At 30.8% G+C, this 14,668-nt stretch overlaps 1 protein-coding gene across 2 annotated transcripts in view; it reads left to right on the top strand.

Annotated features, from left to right (window-relative positions):
• The window catches only part of LOC125068629 (UDP-glucosyltransferase 2), a 47,589-nt gene extending 34,492 nt beyond the window's left edge, over positions 1 to 13,097 (top strand). For both annotated transcript variants that reach the window (XM_047677871.1, XM_047677870.1), the window contains exons 3-7: positions 10,194 to 10,336; positions 10,563 to 10,746; positions 11,160 to 11,657; positions 11,808 to 12,036; positions 12,155 to 13,097. In XM_047677871.1, the coding sequence (XP_047533827.1) occupies positions 10,194 to 10,336; positions 10,563 to 10,746; positions 11,160 to 11,657; positions 11,808 to 12,036; positions 12,155 to 12,735 (1,635 nt within the window). In that variant the 3' untranslated portion in view covers positions 12,736 to 13,097. The remainder of the gene's footprint in view (positions 1 to 10,193; positions 10,337 to 10,562; positions 10,747 to 11,159; positions 11,658 to 11,807; positions 12,037 to 12,154) is intronic.
• The last annotated feature ends 1,571 nt before the right edge of the window (positions 13,098 to 14,668 follow it).

Raw genomic sequence — 14,668 nt, 5'->3', positions numbered from 1 at the left:
TGTGATCTTAGAAAATGGCAGTTATTGTTAATTATTATAATTATTATAAAGTTCAATGTAAAAATAATATTACTTGCAAATTAGTGTAAGCCGAGTCTGAGTAGTTAGTTAGTGGAGTAGTAGTATTTTACCGCCTAACAGCAATACTTTGTTGTGTTCTAGTTCTGGTTACAAGGGACATAATAACATCTTAGTTTCCAAGGTAGTACGAGAGGGTTATTATTTCTTACAGTGGCAATCTTTGGATCACATGTCACAGGGTAGTTATCTCTATATATTGTATTTGTAGTATAGGTGGTTATAATATATATTAAAATAATCTTTCTCTGTAGATAAGCTTTGTTTCAATTTGTATCGTAATGAAACTGACTTTCAATTTGCTGCTTTTTTAATTTTTTAATTCGTTGCATTTCATAGCATAGGTTCATTGGTTTGGCCTTGAAAGAGCCACAGACAGGCAAGAGTACTTTAGCGTTTAAAATATGTACTACAATATGTAGTGTAGATATTTAAATATCTCATTGCCTACTGTTCTTAAGCCCATGCTTAAATCCAGCGACGTGATTTCGATACACATATTTTCTTCGGTCCCAAGTGTCAATTTATCAAAAATAAATTTAATTTTCTAGCCAGCCCTGACAAAGGTTCATTGACCACGAATTCCAAATTATTATTGACACTATTTCAACAAAATATTTCTGGTGATGTTTTCTCACTTTGTTATCATCGCACGAAGTACGCAAATACAATTTTTTATACCATTACTTGTTTAAACATTTGGAAAATATATTGAGATTCAAGTTATTAAACGATACTTAGATAAAAATCGACATTTCAGACTTTTTCTATCTTTTTCTTTTTCTATTTCTAATTCTATCAAATTAAAATGTTTAATTGTTAATAATGTAAGTTAAAAGCAGGAGTTAATGTGAATATTTGTTGATAAAATAGGAGATCAAAAACCCCGATGCCATAGGTATATTTATTTTAACTTGTGTATATAATGTCTGTCTATATCGTAGCTCGTAAGGGACGCACCGATTTTGATTTAGTTTTTTTCGTTTGAAAGATGTCGATCAATCAGCTATTTAAATGTCATTAGCTCTTTTCTTCTTGTCTTCATGTAACACTATGGATACAAGACTTGATATATTTCAGTAGAATTAAAAAAAACTCATTCATTTTCGGAATAATTAAAATAAATAATTAAAAAAAAAAAGATTTATGTTAACGTGACTCGAATAAATTTCCGCCTTAAGCACTTCACCAAGTGAAATCCTATTAAGGGGAAACCTCTTCTACTAAGGGGATGTTTTGCCCAGCTGTTACTAATATCACTATGCATCTGTAAAGATTCAATCACTTTACCAACTCGTATATTCTGAATATAATAACTTGAACCAACTAACTTGAGGCCGCCTTTTGTGCATCTTTCTTAAATGTGATTCAACTTAATGTTTACTGGTGTACAATAAAGAGTATTTTGATTTTGATTTTTTGAACCAATTAGTATTAAGTTATAAGAGATAAAAGTCCGACTGTCTGGTTCAGGCATCTTCTTGTATAACCTTCTCGGTTTGCTAATTCCACTGCGCCGCTAACTACAATGTAAGTTAGTGGATTGTTATCTCGAAGCATGGCACTTTAATTTTCGTATCCATTAATTCCTATGTACACTAAGACTTTTCAATTTTTATTTACCTTATTTTGAATCTAGGTAGTTTAGCTAGAATGTTTGGCACATAGGCCTTTTGGTAATTTATCACCACCGCCCATAGAAATAGGCAATGTGAGAAATATTAAACATTCCTTAACATCGCCAAAACGTTGACAACGTTGCGAACTAAGATGTTATGTCTTTTAGACCAAACAATAATACAATCAAATAATTTTTGTTATCTATATGCCATTTTGATACGTATATCCTATATATTTTTGAATGATTATATTTAATGTCGCATATCACAATCTGACGTCACGCATTCATCTTCTGCGGTGAGTCGCTGCGGTGAGACGCAGTCATCTTCTTCACAAAGAAAAACTTGTAAGAGTACATGCTTGTATATTTGTACAAAATATTTTTCATAATTGGGAATTAAAGAAATAAAAACAAGATGTCTGATAAACGCAATATAATGAAATAATTATGTGCTAGCACTGCTAAAGACACATAAAATTTAATAAAATATATATATATATATACATAGTTATTTAAAAACAAAATAAAGTATCATGACGTAAAACCTTCATATTACCCGTTCAAAGTCGGGACGCGCAGGCTATTTTATAACGAGAAAACAATTTTAATTTTTAATGAAATCTCGTTGGCCTTGATCGGTCTGTGTTGCCAGTTTAAGGTAAGGACAGTTTTCTTTAGTTTTGATGAATTTATAATTTAAAACAGGCTTGACTTAACATATTATTTTTATAAAGATTTAGGTACTAGTATTTTTTTTTTCGATTCATTTTTCTATTTATAATAGACATACAAGATTTGAAATTTACTTTTTATGTTTTATTAATTAATAATACCTTAAATAGAAAAAAACCGATAAATATTACGAAATATACCTGTAGTTTAACTAAAACGATTGCACAGTTTTGCTAAAGTATTGCATGTTTTATTAGATAAATATTTGAAAAAAAAACATAACCAAAAATATATCTATAAAATGTTAAAATCCACGCTAATTTAACATATCATTCCTATCGCATATATTCGTAAACTTAAAAATTTACTTTAAATATTATTAACTAGTATTACCAGCATAAAAAATATATTAAAAAAGCCGTAGGTATTAAAACATTCATCCAATAATTACAATTAGTTTTTTTAATGTTTACGTCATTTTTTCCAATTAAGGTCATCAGAAAGTAAACAAGATTTCCTTAAAACTAAGGACCCGACCCAATATTTTTAAGTAAACATGTAAGTGACATTGAATGAGGCGAATTTAATACATCTATACGTACATTCACATATCACCTTGATTTAATTATGTAAATAATAAATTGTTGTTACAAATAAATGACATAAAAATAATTTGCAACATTCATTATAAATTCACGAATTTCGATCAAAACGTCTAATCTTAAATTATCTGCTATTCAAGGCTAGGGAGTGTAACGTCGCCATTTTGAATTTTAGACAGTGAGAAATATCAACTTTTTAATGGCTCGACCAAGGAGATGATTCTTACTGCCAGGGAACTAAAGTCGTATAATAACAATAAAACGTTTAAAAATATTTTCATATAAATCTTACTCGTCTACCAAGATTTTCGAAAGCTGAAAAATTATATTCTTTAGATTTGATCACAATTATATTAAAGTGTATGTAAACAATATATTTTACCTAAATCCTATAGTATTACTTAGCATATATTAAGATTTATCTTATTTATGTTAAAAGTTTTAAATATCTACTAATATTATAAATGCGAATGTAACTCTGTCCGTCTGTTACGTTTTTACTGAGCCGAATTCGATGAAATTTGGTATGAAATAAGCTAGAACTCCCAAGCAAGAAACGGATAGATAACTACTTTTTTATACCTAAAACCTACGAGACTAACACGCGGGCGAATCCGCTGACGAAAACTAGTTTTCGCTCTTCTCCTACTGTTAATATTCTTGACGTCGTCCGCATGTTCGAAATGTAACGTAATTTTTTTTAAATATGATGTAATAAAATATTTATTTATTATGAATTTAATATGTAATGATTATATTGATTGATTGTTTGATTAATAATAATATAAGTATTATTGCTAAAATATTATATAATATATCATAAATGACAATATACATATCTATTTGATAAATTTTTCACATAATTATTAACATTAAGACCTTAAATATATACAAATAATAATTATATATATATCAAAAGAGTTACATATTACAAAAATAAGGATTAAATTAATTATACAAAATATATTTTTACATTAAAATAAATCTCGCGTATTGAAATATAATATTTTATTATAAATATTTCAATAAATTACGTCATGTAGATTAGACACAGATGAAACACAGAAATGCGGTTATTGACCTCTATTTGGAAAAGCAACAACCCATTACGAATAAACCTTATTTCTACCATTAATAAGTGTAGTTTTCAATTAATTAACCTTCGATAAACCTTCAGGTAAATAGCGTTATAAGGTACATCTTTCATTTGGAGCTAATCAACAAATATTATATTGAATTTATTTACGCTAATTTTATCTAATGAATACAAATTACAGTTTGATAATTTTGCTGACACTATATTAGCTTACTATACAGTACAGTAATTAAAAACTAAATTCTGTCCGCAGCTTAGACCCGCGTGTGAGGAGAGGAGGGGGGAGGGATCGGGTGTTAGATACTATGTATTAAGTCAAGGCTATCTCTATTAGGAATTTCATCAAAATCCAATCAAACTTTTTGGCACGATTGAGTAACAAAAATCCTAATATAAAAACTTTTATAATAACCATTTATAATTTTTGTAGGATAATGATTTTTGATAATTATAACACTGTGATAAATAACATCATAAAACTTACTTAAAATTCGCCACGCTACATGTATGTTAACGTAAAATTAACTTATGTAACAACCTTCGTATTCAATATATGTATTTAATTAGTTTGACAAAAAAAAATGACCCGCTGAGTTTCTTGCGCCGGTTCTTCTCAGGTCAGGGTGTTTCCTTTTCCGAAACGGTGGTAGTGTTAAATTTGACTATCAATAAGTAAGTGTAATGCTTGTATATTGAATAAAGGAATTTGAGTTTGAGTTTGAGTTAAAAAATAATAATACTTACGATTATTTTTCATAGAATCGCTGTGTATAGTGAACGGTTAACCTAATAAAATGTAAACTTTGATTTACATAACAATGAAGCGTAGAATTGAATAGTATATATTATCCGTCGTATTAGGGTTCGACCACACGTGATACAGTGTAAAGTTTTAATGACTACCCATATCTGTCGTAATGGCTTTATTTTTAAATACATGACAAGCTTCGTAAGTATCTATTCATTTTTTTAATGAAACGCTTCCGATACTCTTTATCCTCTTGATAGGTTTTTTATCCTTGGCATCTTTTCTTACACTTCCTTAAAATCTCTTTCTTCTGGACCTTAATATGAAATAGTATTGTATATTGAAACGTAGTCATTATTAATAATTAATTGACTGTTAAATAAAACAATTTAAATTTAAAATAGCCTTTTTAAAAATAAAATGTTGAAAAAATAAAAAAATTAAACATCGAAATTATTAGAGAGACACAGTCACCACACTATATATACCGTGACGACGCTTAACATGGCGACGCGTCAGCACCTCAACAGTCGTTCTGATCCGTTGCTTTAAAGGTTTACGTGAAAAACGATGAAATAAGGGTAATTACAGATTGGTTATCAATATTGCCAGAGAGAGCTAAATCATTGCTTAACTAAGCTCTCAACAATGTTTCTCAAAAAGGCCGTAAGTATTTAATACAGTAAACGTGCACCCTCTCTTATTGTACTTGATATAAGAACTTTGGGTGTATAATTTTGCTAAGGTAATTGTTTTTTTTTTTTTCAAGATAATATTTTTTTTGCTGTCGGTCCTTTTATTGTGACCCAGATCATACTCTCTATACTTATTACTTTTATTTCCTTATTACTAAAAATACTTTCAAACAGCGATAGTTAGTCTAGTTTTACCTTAAGTTTTTTGCTTGTATGTCATCACACCATAATACGAATAAAAAAAAGTTACAACGTTTAAGCAATTAACTCCAAACGCACGACGTAACATCTAATGAAATATACGTATAATAATAAAGTAGTTACGTCGCCGTGGGTTAATTACTCCATAAATAATATTTTGGATTTAGAAATTATGGGGACAGCTAAGAGTGAATTTAAAAGTTTATATAGACTATGTGATTTTTATACCAGACATCATAATTAATATTGTTGTGTACCGGTTCATAATTTTGTAATCATACGTACAGTCAGAGTAAGAAAACCTTCGTCAGTTTTCAAATTCATTCCTTTATCAAGTCGTAAACTCTTAGTACATTTTGAAACTAAAATTAAACTAACATTGTATGATAACTAGGTGCAAAATAGTGTACATTGCGACGCAATATGTCATACTCAATCGGTAAAGCAGATTATCGCGCATACTGAGCACACGAAAATAGACCTTAAGGTGACGAATCTTTTCTTACTTCGACTGTACAAGGGACATAGCATCTTATTTATCAAGTTCTATTTTAAATTATTAATAAACCCGAGGACTGTCTGCAACAATACAAATGAAACAGTCAAGTCCATTTTTGACGTTCGAAAATCAAATTTCGTTATCATTTCCGTTGACATGGATTTTCTGTTGGTAAATTGTAATTATACCACAGATGATATATTTAAACTTAAGAGCGAAACCAAACGTTTTATTATATAAGGTCGTGACGCAACAAATTTTCTAAGGGCCAGATATTACGTTAGAGCAATTTGCATTGGTTTGTGTGTCGTTTCGACAATTTGAAATTATTTTATTCAGATTTTAAGATGCTGCAAATAAACGTGGAGGTATGCGTGTCAAGCCATTCTACACAGGTTATTATTATTTAATATATTTGTGAGCAGGTGTCGTTTGTCTATTGTTTAATAATATAAGGCGCTTTTCATACATATATTCAAAATTAAAATTTAAAAAAGTTTGTCTAATTAATCAAGGAATATCTAGAAATCCGATATCGATATATAAAGCAGATCCTCAGACGCTTCGTAATCATAGCCAAGAACCAGTGGTTGTGTTACTTGCTTAGGAGCTGAACACAGTCTCCTTATCCCAGCCTTGATATCATAAAATACAACGTCACTAAGCAGTTTTTGTATTAAGTACTTCCATAAATGCTATCAGCGCAACGTTTTAACAACCCATATAATTATGGAAAATCCCACAAATAAAAGACTCCTGAGATAACAGTCATGCAGCAAACATACTGTGCCAACTCCGCAATAAATGAGATAAGGGCAAAGGAATCATTTCTAGATGGAGATGAGACAAAACCAGGCGACAATGTTAGTAATATTTTACCCATTTTACCTTTGCATACAATTCACCTTACATAAATCTAGTACTCGTTGTTTTAGCCTTAAATATTTACAACATTCGCGTAATTATAACTTCAAGGTGCGATCTCGTTAAACAGAGACACGTGCGAAACCCATTACCCTACTTTTGTACACAGTCGAGTAATAAGTAACTGGTGACAGAATCAATCAATGGTATACGCGTGCATTGTAAACGTGAGGTTCGTAAAACTGTACAGACTTCCCACGGCATATATGATCATTGTACAAATACAATGTAATTGTCTAACTCAAGTAAGATAAAGACATTCTTTTTTTAAATTTATTCAGTGGAGTCCGACTGACGCCAGTAAGCTGTAAGTGGTCATCTAAAATAGATTTGACATGAGAATTGGGGTGTTCCGTTTCTTGGGTCTGGGTGTTTGTGGTACCGTCGTTACTTCTGACTTTCCATAACAAAAGTGCTTAAGCTACTTACATTGGGATCAGAGTAATGTATGTGATGTTATCCAATATTTATTTATTATTATTATTAAAATTTTAACATACTATGACATCAAATTATTCAAATAAAATAAAATTATATAATATAACTTCGGAATTTCCATGCTACAGAACTGCATTTCGTAAGTTAACCTCGCAACGCTTTCCTCAACTAAATAATAATATTCATTAAACTGAAAATGCTTCATTTTTAATTTATTATATGATAATAAGTTGCGGTTATACACGTGATAGTAATCGTAAAGTTTCGTAACTATATATAATTATATATTTATTCATATCAGTTTAATGCTTATTTAAGATATATTAGAGATATGCCAGTTTGTAAACATGAATATCGAAAACAAAGAAAAATTAATTGGCTAATTTCTAAATATATATTTTTTTCACTTTTGCCAAAGCAGGCCTGGTAGGTCTGGAATGGAATTCACTCTTCAATTGTATTCCAGATTAAAGGACGGGCCGGTATAATTGCAAATGGGTATACACATCTACTTACATTACCATCATTTTTTTGCCGTCCGATTACATTTCACCGTATTACGCGTTAGAATCTTATTCATAGTGATCTTGTTTGCGCCGAAATCTAATTACTTCTTTATTTCCGATCTGAATTACGCCTCGTATACAATTCTACTATCGGTAAGCAAAACGATTAGTTTCTTGAATTAGGTAACCGGCTAAACCGACTATTAAAACTAATGCCGGAGCTTCGTTTAACATATCTGCAGACGAATGGAAAAAAGTTTTAAATCATTGTTTTCCAAAATCTGTGTTCAAGTCTTATCATTCGAAAAAGTTATTTATTATATAGTTTAATTAGTGAGTGTAATTTTGTCCCTAATAATAATACAATAAAATTTATATTTTAAAAGTATCTATATTACACATATTTCCGGGTTCAAGCAGTGTTCTTGCTATCCCTCCTCTCCCAAAAGAGTTTAAAGATGTCTCATGGAGTGCTTCACTAATGGTTCAAGATTTACCAGCATTGGCGAAACGGCCCCCACATGCCTGAGTTTTTGTCTCTAGAATAAGAAGAAACACAACATAAGTTGGGTAGAAAAAAAAATCGCGTTTGTTGTATGGGAGCATTTAAATATTTATTTTATTTTGTTTTTAGTATTTGTTGTTATAGCGGAAACAGAAATATATAATTTGTGAAAATTTCAACTGTCTAGCTGTCGCGATTCTTGACAGACGATCAGACAGCGAAGTCCCAATGATAGGATCCCGTTTTTCCCTTTGTGTACGGAACCCTAAAAATACCAAAGATTTCACCATATTATATATTAATACAGTTTCTCTTACAAGAATTAGCTAATCGAAAAGTATTCGGAATGTTCTCGTTGTATTTCGAAAGACGGGTAGAGAAATTACGTTGATCTACGGACACTATTGCCACATGCTCGACCGAGCGTGGCCGCTTTATACATAAGTTGTCAATCAGAAATAAATAACCTATTACAACGGTCGTCGTTGACTGTGAATATTATGATAATAAGACCTTTCTTACCGATTGCGCAGGAGATAGCATATTGCATACTTGTGACTAAACACAAGTCCACTCACTGTTCGTTTAGCCTCATAATTCGATGGGAAATGTAATCAAAATATACTTTATTCAAGTTGGCTTTTACAAGCACTTTTGAATCGTCATTTAACAAACGATTTAAAGTAAAGCTACCACCGGTTCGGAATGTAGATTCTACCGAGAAGAACCGGCAATAAAGTCAGTAGTTACTCTACTTCAACGTCTAAAAATACAGTCATGTTAGTTGAATACAATTATATATGTATGTTATGTCTCCTACCTGGAAGTCAACAAGCATTAACTTCACGCTTTTTTATCATCAATATAATCGTGCATCGAATAATATGCCTTCTTTACCAATGTATTTTTTACACTTGAATCTATGAAACGGCAAAGTTAAAAATGTCTGCGGAATTTTATTATAGAAAGCGATAATAGAAAACGACTAGAGAGATAATGCACAGGATGACTTTAAATGCTTTCCAAGACACGGGGGTTTACTAACACTAGTTATATTGGACTGCAGGTTCCTAATAATATAATAGGCATATTATAATATGCCCATGTACCCTTTGTTTTGTAATCTAAGTGTGGGCACATTTGAATCGTCATGTTCCGTGATTAAATTGAATGTAAAGCTAGAACTACTGGTACAAAATGAACATTCTTGCAGACTTCTACAGTAGTTGCTCTTTGTCTTAAATATGAAATACTCGTACATAGACTAATCAATACAAACAAATTATTTGTTATGTACAACATACGTACATAAGAAGTATTTACAATTTAACTAACATAACAATAACTAAACAATTAAACTGAATGTGATGAAATTTGATCTCAAGCAAGCTTGAACCCCAAGAAAAGACATCGCCATACTTTTTATACGTAACATCTGATGACCACTCTCTAAAACAAAAGTGAAGCCACGGACGTTGACTAGTATCAAATATGTATGTCAATTACAAGCGTAAATAGTACTTCCTGAGTCATAAATTAAAATTAACAAAAAAAAAAAAAAATTTAAATTTAAATATTATGTTCTGACTTTTATACTTTTTTTTCCAGCTAGGTTCTCGGTGGCCTATACTATGTCTACCGATTCTGCTAGCGGCGTCAGCATGCGGCAGCGACATCCTGATGATTACCATGGGCGGCACCAAGTCACACAAAATACCTTTCTTGGAACTAGCTAGAGGTCTTATAAGAAGGTATTCATATTAACACTATTTAATATTATAATCTTTTTTATACTTCTATTAATTTTGGAGAATTTATAATTCAAATTTGGAATCATTTATATTTTTGTGACATGTCTCGTTAAATTTATCTTATGACGTCATCAGAAACAGAAATATAATAAATTAATTTAATTTACCAATTAATTTGATGACATTCGTTCAAATATTATTGCACACATTTCACATCTGTTTCCAGAGACCACAATATCACTCTTATCAGCCCGTTTCAACCAGATTTCCATCTCGAGGGCTTGGAGGAAATTACCCCAGAGGGTTTGGCTGCCTTCGTCCGCGGCTATATGACCTTCGATCTGGTTGGGGCCAGAATGAAGGGAGAGGAACCTTTGCCTTACATGGATATAATTAGATACGGATATGAGGTATTCTTTCAGAATATTTTAGTTGAAATAAATTAATGATATAGTATGAAGACTATGTTACAACAGATTTTTGATTTTGAATACAAAAAGGGGATAGGGACAAGTCTGTTTGGCACAAATAATGGCATACATTTTTCATATAAATTTCAACGTGTATTCTTAACTAACTAATCTAGAGATATTTAAAAAAACATTATGTAAATATAGTGTAAATATATATGCAAAAAAATACCATTAAGTTTTTTTGAAGAAATTATATCGATCGTATTAATAGATAAATAAAATTACAATTAAATAGCTGAATATTCACTATAATTTTGACTTTAACTACACAGGAGTAAAAACAAACTCTGTGAAAGCTAACACCCGAGATTATAAACTCAACAATATGCATTAACTACTATAATTTTCAGGCATGCGATGCGTTTCTCAATGACATCGAGACAAGATCCTTTTTGAGATCAGGAAGGAACTATGATCTGATAATACTGGATGGAGCGTACCCTGAATGCGCATTAGGTCTGGTCTATCGCATGAAAGTGCCATTCATGTATATTAACACAGTAGCCTTTTACGCTTCACCGACTAGCATCTCTGGTAGTCCAGCGCCCTTCTCCGTGACTCCCTTCTTCGCGAGATCCTTTACAGATAATATGAGCTTCTTGGACCGTTCCGTCAATGCCTTCTGGCATCTGGGTTCTTTGTTGGGACACAGTATAAGTGTGACGATACTGCAAACGGTGCTTCGAAGACACTTTGGTGCCCAAATGCCGCACGTATATGACATGGCCAAGAATGTCAGTTTCATCCTTCAGAATGGACACTATTCGGTAACATATTCGAGACCTTTCCTTCCGAACGTTGCTGAGATCGCGTGCATTCATTGTAAGGAATCCAAAACATTAAACGCCGTGAGTATTTTTGGAAAAAATATCTTATTTAATGAAATATATAAAACTGTGTTACAAAAATGTATTGGTTGTACAAAATATTCGCTAGAATTCTTTCATTTAGTTATGTTTAACCGTCAGTTTTTTATATATTGATTTTAATCTTTACAGGATTTAGAAGAATGGATTTCGGGTGCAGGAGAAGCTGGTTTTGTGTACGTATCTATGGGTTCCTCAGTGAGGACAAACAAAATGCCACTCGCAGCACATCGCTTGTTTATTGATGCGTTGAAAAGACTTCCACAAAGAGTGCTTTGGAAGCAAGATGGGGATCAAAATATGACTGACATTCCTTCAAATATCAGACTTTATAAATGGCTGCCACAACAAGATTTGTTAGGTAACGTGGAAACGGATAAATACATTAAAGAGTTTTTTTAAATAATGTAATCTTGGATAACATTTTTACCTTAATATGGTTAGAGCTTGTAGAAAATGATAAATTGTATATTTTTCAGGTCATCCCAAAATAAAAGCTTTCGTTACCCACGGCGGTCTACTCAGCATGTTTGAAACAGTCTACCATGGAGTCCCTATCATTAGTATTCCAGTTTTCTGTGATCACGATGCCAATGCAGCAAAGGCAGAAGTAGATGGTTATGCAAAGAAACTCGATCTTCACTATTTAACATCAGATAAACTTTACGAAGCTATTAAGGATGTCATTGTTGAACCGAAGTATAAGATACAAGTGAAAAATCGACAAACACTTATGAGAGATCAGAAGGAATCACCCTTAGAAAGAGCCATTTATTGGACGGAATATGTATTGAGACACAAAGGGGCATACCATTTACAATCACCGGCTAAAGATTTAAATCTCTTCCAGTACTATATGTTAGACATAGCCTTAACGTTTTTGGTTCTTAGTCTAACGACTCTCGCTCTTATTGTGTATGCATTAAGAATCGGTTTTATTTGTCTCGGCAATTACGTACAAAGTAAACGGATGAACAAGTTGTTTGATAAGTCGAGCGATTTGTTGAAGAGATCGACAAAGCTAATAGATGAAGCGTCGTTATCAAAGAAAAAGTTGTAAATACCAAAATTAATGACAAATTGATAGTTACCATCTGTTACCATAGATTTATAAGCTTATAATTATTGTGATGACAAATCCATAGTGATATTATTAGTGGATAGTATCTGTAAGTCTGTAAATATTTAATTTTAGGTTTAATAAAATTTTATTATAAATGTTATATTTGATTTTATCACGACTGTTAAATATTTCGACACAGATTCTGAACAAGGAATTTGTGAAAGGAAGGAAGTTCTATCGAAGTCTTGTAAAACCAATTTAAGATTCATTATTACATTTAAGGGTACTATTTATATAATTAAAATTGCATAAAGGATTTATTAAGAACCTCCATTGTATTTTAGTGACAAAGATTTATATTCTCTAAAATGTCATGTATCGAATAATTCGGTATAGTTAAATATCTGTTAATTAGATTAATATGTTGTAAAAAATGACTTTAAATAACTTAACTCATGTTATGACAGTTTTTATATCATGATATTTTTTTTTTTTATTTTAAGATAAAAATATATTCAAATCAAAATATACTTAATTCAAGTGGGTTCTTGCGAGGACTTTTGAATTGTATTACAGGATAGAATTAAGAAAGCAGTAAGAAACTCAGTAGCAAAAATTTTCCTATAATCAGTTACATAGATTTTTAAATACAACAATTTAATAAATCAACGAATTCTAACTTTTAACTTTTTTATCACCTTAATAATACTTTTATCGAGTAATAAGCCTTATTAATATATTATTTCTTAACGTGTGATTTAAATTTATTAATTGGCAGAGTTAAAATCATTCGAAGGATTTTATTATAGAAGCGAACTCCTTGCCTATTGGGCATTTATTAGATCAAATATTTAAGTTTTTCGTCTCTATATTATTTCTATATTGTAATAACCTAAACTTTGCAATTGTTATAACTATTCGTCGTTTAAAATACCGTCGAGTGCTATAGCTGATACAATTCTCCTTTCTTTTACCAATAAATTTTATTTATGATCGGAGGCATAACAATATTTTTATGGTCGATTTTAAGTGTCGGTTTTTGTATTAGGAATTGCAAAATTAGCCAATAGAAAAAATAAAAAAGTCATCTGTTTCGATTCATTTATTTCTAAACTCACCAATGTTTTTTGATGTACGAATGTCACCTGAGGAGTAAATCTCACTAAACAACTTTGATATTTAATATTGACAAGATCAGCACGAGATTTTTAATAAACTATCTATTATGGATTCGTGAATAAATGGCAATTTGAATATCGGTGAAGTCAGAGGTTTTAGAAGTATATTTAGAGGTTATAAATGCAGATTGAGTTATGATTTAATTGTTTTGGAACTTATAATGGAACATAAAATAAAACGAACGAGTCATATTCTAAATTATATTATAATTAAGAAATATAAAATTAATGAATGAGTTTATAAGTTTTTAAATTCATAAATTAATGTGAAATGCTAATTGCGACTGTGGCACATAAGGTCTTATGTAAAACTATATTCAAATTTAAAACTGCATATAGTCGCTAATAGTTGCTAATATTTTATTGACGAATTTAGGTAGGTTTTGAAAGTAGCGTTTACGTTACATTAGCTGCAATGGACATTTATACTATGAGGTTAAAAAAAGAAATATTTACTACACCTAACACCTTTGGAGTTGGTGTTCATCAAAAGAGGTTTTCCTCGAGTAATATACAAACAATAACTAATAAATGCAATAATTTTCCACTTTTCTTTACGGGGAGAATTTTTATGGAATCATCCTGGATATAAATAATCTCATAAAAAACAATCGTTTCACAACCGGCGAAGCTATCAAGTAAAATTCTCACAAAGAAATACAGAATTGATAACCTTCTTTTAGAACTCGCCTAATAAAATATAAGCAAAAAATCGATTCTCATCATCGATATAAATTTTTACATACAACCTT

Source organism: Vanessa atalanta, chromosome 14 (genome assembly GCF_905147765.1).
Source record: "Vanessa atalanta chromosome 14, ilVanAtal1.2, whole genome shotgun sequence".
In the NCBI taxonomy this organism is placed as follows: Eukaryota; Metazoa; Arthropoda; class Insecta; order Lepidoptera; family Nymphalidae; genus Vanessa; species Vanessa atalanta.
Note: the sequence above shows the minus strand (reverse complement) of the source record. Positions and strands in the feature narration are given on the sequence as shown.